The following is an 8,040-nucleotide window of genomic DNA, read 5'->3' as shown; positions in this document are numbered from 1 at the left end:
GCTGATTGTTTATTCTTTAATATTGTTGCTATTATTATTGTAATCTGTATCTGCAGCTCTCTGTGGCCGCCGGCCTCTCCGAGTGTGGATATGCAGGCTTGAGTACGTGTGTGTGGGTGAGTGTTCTTTCGTTGATTATGTATATGCGATTTGTTGGTTGATTGTTTTTGCTTTCGCTTGTTGGTTTCGCTATGAGCATGTGTGTGTATGTTTATGCGAATTGTGGTGGCAAATTGTAGTGGTCCCGGCGATAGTAGTTGTTGCAGGGCGTTTGCTGCGAACGAAAGTGGTGGAAGAAAATTCTACGCTACTAACAAATAATACAACACTTACTAATTAATGTTCATACATACAAATGCAGAGTGAAAATCTTATTAATCTGAATATTAAAAATAAACAAAGTCAACTAGTTAAACGATTTTTTCAACAAGGTTTTCAAAAATCCAAAAGTGAGTGAATTTATGAGAATTTCGTAGTTTATCAGCCTGCAGCTAAAACAGTGCGCTGTTTGTGCTTATTGTTGTTTTGCTTATTTTTGCCGCTGCTCAGATTGTTATTCATTTTTGCTGTTAGTTGCTGGTTGCTGTAGCTGTTGCTGTTCTTGTTAAGCCATTTTCTGCTGGCATTTGTTGTTAATTGAAATAAATTGAGTTTTATTGTTGTTAATAAAATTGTGTGTTTGCAGAGCTGAGTTCCGTCACGCAGAAAGAAAACAACATTTTAGTGCTTAGTTTAATCAGACAAAAAATAATTGTTCTTGCTTTGGCATGCTATTTTTTTTTTAATATGTACTCATACACTTACATAGTAATACCTATACATAGAAGTGCACATACATACATACATACATATGGCTAGTCAATTTTTATTAGCAATGGTAAGCTTACAACCAAAAATTTGCACTTACGCCCATACATACAAACGTAGCTATGTTAGCTATGTATGTATCGGTATGCGCATTCCTGCAGTGTTGCAATAAAAAAAGCAATTGCGTTCTAACACCTGCGCCAAAAAATTTGCAGTGTAACAAAGCCAGCTTCGCTAAACAAGTGCGCTCACTTCAATTTCGCTTCGTCGTGCATCTGAACTCCTCCAACATTTGTATATTTTTAGTTTTGTGGCATTTGTACATTTTTACTTTCAACTACCAACAACAAAGTGCCGCAGAATTTAACATCATCAGTGGCATTGCAACAAGCAGCAAGCGTGGCAATCTCCAATAACAACAGCAAAGTAAATTAAAACCGAAACCAAAATAAAAGCTGAGACACCTCATGCATATATACATACTTATATACTTACATACACACATACAAACATGTACTTGTTTGCTCAGCATTTTCCGGGATACGCTCGAGCAAGAAGATAAAGGAAGCAAAAGCGAAAAGAACAAAAGAAAAAATAATCGACATAAAATTCAATTTATCAATTGGTAAGAAATTCTTCTCAATGCCTGTCTATGCGAATTACAATAATACAATTCTGCATTTACATACCTCGCATGGTGTAAGTTTATCGGCAAGTACAGTGTTGGGCATATTAAAATCAACGCCTATTGCAACTGACAGTTACCAAATGTTCTGTTTGTTGCTGTACAGGTTATTTGTGTATGTAGACGTTTTAATTTTTCATATAACTTAACCAGAAAATTTTAAAACTCTAGTCCCGAGAAAACACAGAGAAACATTTGAAAGGGAAACATTTTGGTCGTGGGAGAAGGACGGACGGGGAAGAGAGAGGGGGTTTTGTTTCCCTTACGGGCGACAACTTTGTGGTTTTTATTTGCATTGTCAATCAAATCAATTCTGCGAATGAAACATCAAAAGAGAATTTCTAGCGTTTCCCTTCCACAAGTCTCTACATGTAAATTGGGACATAGCATTCATAAATATGCGGCAAAAACAAAAAATTAACTGACTATTGACTTTTCAGCCGACCATAAAAAAAAAAATAGGTAAATTCTTAGCTCTTTTTCTATATTTATGCAAGTTTTAGTGAACTTTAATTTTTGTGAAATTTAGTAAAGAAAACGGCTGCCGTAGCCGAATGGTTTGGTGCGTGACTACCATTCGGAATTTAGAGAGAACGTAGGTTCGAATCTCAGTGAAAGACCAAAATGAAGGAAACGTTTTTTCTAATAGCCGTCACCCTTCGGCAGGTAATGGCAAACCTTCGAGTGTATTTCCGCCATGAAAAGAGCTCCTCATAAAAAAATATCTCTCATTCGGAGTCGGCTTGAAACTGTAGGTCCCTTCATTTGTGGAACAAGCTCGGTCAAACACCCAAAAAGGGTGTATGCGTCAATTATAAAGGGTTTTCCAATAACAGGTGTTATTTTGAATGGGATTGCGCTATTGAGAGATGATTAATAATTTTTTATGGCCGGAATTGGATGGTAATAATCTGGACAACGTTTACTTTCAACAAGACAGTGCTATGTGCCAAACAAGCAACGAAACCATTGATCTTTTACGGGAAAAGTTTCCTATAGGGTTTTGCGCCACCTTGTGGATAAGTAGTGAAGTGATGTGAAAAGTATACAGTGTCAGTTAAGTTTTGTTTCTTTGAATGAAATGAAGAATTCGCTTCCTATCTATGTTAAGTTACAGAAGTATTACAAAAAAACGTGTATATAATAATAGTCCGTTCTTTTCGGTTGTAGCTTTTTTAATGATTTCCACGGTTACATAATTTTTACCACGAAGTTAACCTGATCTCATTGTTGACCTGTGTTCCTCATTGGAACACTGGAAATTTATGATGATGATGATGATGTTAATAAATATCAGCTTGAAAACTAATAGTGAGAGTCAAAAAATAAATTGTTGTTGTTATTATAGATTATTATAGAAAAGGAAAGAAAGATCAGTTAGTAGGTTTGCTCCTATAAGAAACGTGAAGAAGAGATGTGTGAAAATAAGTAGGAGAGTTAAGGAGAAAATGAGTAAGGAAGTGTATGTTGTTGGTAGTGGGAGCATAGGTCGTAAATCGTTGTTTCATCGTGTCAGCTGTTACAATCGTACGTTTATGCCGGTGAGTGTGAGCACCATACATATTATATAGCGGAAAATATGATGCGGGCATCTTCTTTTGAAGATTTCGTCTCTCAAAGTAAGGTGTTTCCTCTTCTGCCGCTGTTCAAATGGTTCACCAACAGGTTTCAGCTTAATTAAGTTCTCTTCCTGCCAAGTTTTCTCTTTGGGGACATTGTTTTGTACAGCATAACGGTACTTTTAGCGCTTGAAAATGTTCGCTACAATCTATTTATTGCACTTAAGTTTACATACTTGAATTTTTTTTAAATGTGTTTGCCTTGAAATTTTCGCTTTAGTAGAAGTTCGCATAATTTATGAGAAAAATACGTAGCTAATAATAATTTGTGTGAAATTGAGGAACTATTTTGGAAATTTAAGTTTTTACTTTCTTTAGTCGAAACGATTTAATATAGTAAAGCTTAAATAGACTGAATTGTCTTGGAAAATTGTAATTGCAAATGCAAAACAACTAAAGTTTTTGAAGATAAAAAAGACAATAAAAACGCTTGATCTTTAAAGTTCCTTGAACTGCATTTTTTTTTTGTTTTTTTTTGGTTTCAAACTCATAAAAGTACAGAAAATATTTTGCTGACTATTAAACTTGAAAAAAATTTATCAAAAAGCAATAATTTTGTGCGTTTGTCAAAATTGAATCCTGATTGATTGATCAGATTGGGGTTCACATTAAGCGTCGATAGCTGCGAGAGCGGCTCATAGTCGCCTCATTACTCTCACCTCCTTTCTCATAGTAAAAAACGAAATGCGTTGGAAGTTTTCAAAATTTAGCTGAAAATACTTTTCCAATAAATAAATATTTTCCCGAATTTAATGCGACTGCCTCTGATGCATATTTTAATGTTGCCAGATTTGGTGGATTCATCCCGAGCAGGGTTGGGCATAGTGCACTAAATAATCAATGCAATAAGCGGATATGAATGCATCTCCTATTTTAACAATTGTATCACTAAAAAATTAGTGATAGTGAAATTTAGTGGTAGTGCAAAATGCACAACCCTGATCGCGAAATATTTTTCAAAGCCATCTCTCAGCAAATTGCTATAGAACTTTTTAGGCAAATCAATATGATGTAGGTGTATGTGTGGATGCCTCTTTTGTAGGTTATTACATATACAGTTGTGGTCAGTTAACAAAGTCACTTTATGCTTTTACAATATTCGATATATTTTTCTTGCTTAGCTATTTCCGTTATTTTTTTATAAAAATATTTATAGTTGAAAATTTTCAACCTATTAATCAGAGGTTTTGGAAAACTTCTGGGTATGCAGTTTTATAGCTCATTAAATTTTAGTTAACAAAGTGTAAGCTTTTAGTCGCTCAAAAATTGCGTTGATTTTTGAGAATTTTTCTTATACAAAAGACAATTTTTTGAAATTTGTTAATTTCTCTTGAATTTTTTCACAAAGTTTGGATTATTGATTTATAATATTTCTTTTATACAATGTACTATATTTTTATAAAAAATAACCGAAAAAAATTAACATCAAAAATTTTTAGAATATTGCAAAAATAATAAATAATAAAAAAAAATTAAAAAAAAAAAATTGAAAAAAATAATAAAAAAAAATTTAAAAAAATAATAATAATGAAAGATAAAGTGACTAAGTAAATGAGGTCAAGTGTAGCAAGTGAACCTTATGTATTCTGATTTTGCAAATTAATACAAATTATGTAGCCCATTTCACAAGAACGAACAAAGAAGCGTTTTATGCCCCCTTTTGCAAGAGGTGAATGACCTTGGAAATACTAAGTATAATAAGTATATGCAATTGTTTTTGTCTTACCCAAATATTGGGGTAATTTATGTAGATTATAGTTTGATATGCAAGTACATACATGCATATAGTATATGCGTACATATTTGCTGTGAAAGTAAATTTTTAATTATTGCATTAAAAATAAATCCAAAGATTAATTTTTTACAAGCTTTTATAATAATGAGTAAATAATATAAATAAATTCATAAATGCATAATTTCCATTATTGATTCCATTTCTAATAACACTTAATTAAATGCCATTAAAATATTTCAATCATTTCATCCTCGAAATGTCTCTCATTGCAGCATCAACCACTGAGCAGCGACTGCGCACTCCGGCTATTGGTAGCTTTACTGCCACACCACTACTATTGCAAATTCCAAAAGGGAGCAACACCCACAAATGTATTACAAAAGTTAACTAAACTCATACCAAAAACGTTAAGTGAGAGCCGTTAAGAGAGCGCTGCACTATTGTTGCCAATGCGCAATACAGAGATAAGTGCTTGCACACATATTTACACATATACATACGCATATGTATAGTAAGTAAGTGATTGAGAGCGTATATGAGTATAACGGTAAGTTAGAGTAGTGTTTAAAGAGAACACAGTAATTTTGGTAAGGAAAGTGTGAAAACGTAGCATTTCGCACGGAAGGATTAAGCAACGCTGCAAAGTAACCAGACTGCGCGCCTAACTGAAGCAGAACTTTTAAAGCTTAGCTTTGGTATCAAACAAAAAACAGGCAAAATAAGCGAAATTGAGAGTGAAGCGGCAGCAAATGTGGGTGAGATGGCTTTCTCACGTCACAACATCGAAAAGCGACGTCTCATTGAGTTGGTGCGCTTGAATCCGATACTCTGGGATTGTCGATTGCCGCACTATAAGCGTTCGGACAAGAAGAAGACACTGAAATGGAATGAGTTGGGGCGCATATTCGGCGTGAGCGGTGAACGTGTACAGCGCACTTTTACATCGTTGCGTGAGATTTTTCGGCGTGAATTGAACCACGAAAAGATGCTGGGTGCGCGTTTCAAGTCGAAGTGGGAATACTACGATGCGATGGCTTTTCTAAAGGAGGTCATCAGAGAGCGAAAGTAGGTAGCAAAATATATTTATTTAATGGTATAAATTACATTTATCAAATGCACATCTGTTTTCTTAGATCGCGCGAGCGCAATAAACCGGCCGGTGATACGCACGCCCAACAACAAGCGCAACATAGTAACAACAATAGTAGTGCCATCGATGAGTATCAATATTTCGCACCCAATGATCCCAACAATCCCAACAATCAAGCGCAGTCACAGGTGCCCGAACAACAACAGCAACAAGCACAGCCTCATTTTCAGCCGTTGCAGCAGCAGCCAATGCAGTTACACTTGCAACAGTTAGCGGCTTCAAGTGGACAACAGCAGCAGCAACCCCAGCCACAGTCACAGACACATACACAGTCACAACAGCATTCCGGTCCGGTTGGCGCACAACAAAACCAACCACCAACGCTCAACATGCAGCCCGCAGATGTGAACCTGAGCGGGAATGTTAATGGGTTTACAACAATGCAATGCAACCTTGGCAATGGAAGCGGTTCATTGGCTAGCAATTCCAGACCACCTTCGCAACAGCCACCCCCACAGCAGCAGCAGCAACATCAGCCACAACTATTGCCACAGCCTCAGCTGCACCATCACCCCCCGCCGGCTGCCAGCGAAACCCTAGTTGCTATTTCAAGTTCGCGTTCTTCATCGAGCTCACCATCGATTTACATTAAAGACGAGCCCGATTCGCCGGACACCGTGTCGCTCACCACCGTCACCATCAATGAACACAATTCCTCATACTCGCCCCGCCACGCCACACCAATTACAGCTGTCACAAAAACCAAAAATGCTCAGGGCATCAACTCACATGGCAAAGCTGGTATACCAATCAACAATAACAACAACAACAATAGTGCATTGCGTAAAGCTAAGCCGCACATCGCGCGCTCGTCGGCGAGTTTGATCATTGATGAGGACTTTGCCGCACACGACATCGAATTAGACGATCTCGACGATCCCGATGTGGATATGCTCGACGATGGGCGTCTCTCGGTGGCGAGCACCTATACGCTGGGCATGGCGGCGAAAGTGAGCCATCCCACAGCACGTGAAATACTCTACACCAAATTTGGAGATTTTTTGGCTGCACGCTTGAATACCCTGAACGAGACGGTGGCCAATGATTTAATGAACCGCATACTTCTACTGATCGCCGAGAAGTGAAAGTAGTGCTAAATGCAATAATCTGCTAGCGGACTTTTATAGACTTTTTATGTTTTTATGTGTGCTAAAAATAAGTATTGAGATTCTACAGTTTCTTCAAAATATTTCGGGAAAGCCCGAAAGTCATAAGATACTCTGCTGTGTTGTAATTTTTGCTCACTGTCTGTGTGTAAGTAAAACTTGACCTGTATAAGTCTGAACGTAATGTTATAAGCCATATCAACTTGCCATACCTATGTGTAAATGTGCTATGTATATATGTTTGTGTGCGTGTATGAAATATACGTCGTTTTCACTTTTTAAGGATTTAATATAATTTTCATTTGACTAACTGAGTTTTGTAAAAAAAAAATGTCATTAATTGAATTCAAATAAATTGAAATATGAATGTGAAAACTATTAGGAGTGAGAATAAATGGATTATTACCTGATTTCTTTATATTAGTTTGAGGAAAAAAAATTCAATATTTTTGAGGTACATTTTTTCGCAAATGTTTTAAAACGGTTCAGTGACCGATTTTTAGCTCCTGTGTGATGCTACGACTTCTTCTTCTCAATTGACGCGATAACCGCTTACGCGATTTTGGCCGAGTTTAACAAAGCGCGCCAGTCGTTGCTTTCTCGTGCTAACCGGCGCCAGTTGTACACACCAAGTGAAGCCATGTCTTTCTCCACCTATTCCTCTGCTACCACCAGCTGGTACCACATCGAATACTTTCAGAGCCGGAGCTTTTGTATCCATTCGGACGACATGACCCAGCCAACGTAGTCGCTGGATCTTTATTCGCTGCGCTATGTCTATGTCGTCGTAAAGCTCATACAGCTCATCGTTCCATCGCCTGCGATATTCGCCGTTGCCAACGTGTAAAGGTCTAAAAATCTTGCGCAGAATCTTTCTCTCAAACACTCCAAGCGTCGCTTCATCGTTGTTGTCACCGTCCAAGCTTCTGCGCGGTACG

At 37.1% G+C, this 8,040-nt stretch overlaps 1 protein-coding gene across 2 annotated transcripts; it reads left to right on the top strand.

Moving 5' to 3' along the window:
* Positions 1–271: 271 nt before the first annotated feature.
* LOC129242868 (uncharacterized) lies at positions 272–7,468 on the top strand. Of its 2 annotated transcripts, none has more exons than XM_054879759.1 (3): positions 272–449; positions 5,119–5,911; positions 5,980–7,468. In XM_054879759.1, exons 2-3 carry the CDS (start codon positions 5,607–5,609, stop codon positions 7,079–7,081), a joined length of 1,407 nt encoding a protein of 468 aa, XP_054735734.1. In that variant the 5' UTR covers positions 272–449; positions 5,119–5,606; the 3' UTR covers positions 7,082–7,468. The 2 variants fall into 2 exon arrangements, with proteins under 2 accessions (XP_054735734.1, XP_054735736.1); XM_054879761.1 differs by lacking the exon at positions 272–449 and adding an exon at positions 1,304–1,432.
* The last annotated feature ends 572 nt before the right edge of the window (positions 7,469–8,040 follow it).

The sequence above is a fragment of the Anastrepha obliqua genome, chromosome 3, assembly GCF_027943255.1.
Source record: "Anastrepha obliqua isolate idAnaObli1 chromosome 3, idAnaObli1_1.0, whole genome shotgun sequence".
In the NCBI taxonomy this organism is placed as follows: Eukaryota; Metazoa; Arthropoda; class Insecta; order Diptera; family Tephritidae; genus Anastrepha; species Anastrepha obliqua.
Note: the sequence above shows the minus strand (reverse complement) of the source record. Positions and strands in the feature narration are given on the sequence as shown.

Bases quoted from the DNA above. Each gene is read 5' to 3' on its own strand.
- LOC129242868 (XM_054879759.1), top strand. From the start codon at position 5,607: ATGGCTTTCTCACGTCACAACATCGAAAAGCGACGTCTCATTGAGTTG. The intron at 5,912-5,979 runs GTAGGTAGCAAA...CTGTTTTCTTAG, and splicing joins GAGGTCATCAGAGAGCGAAA to ATCGCGCGAGCGCAATAAAC.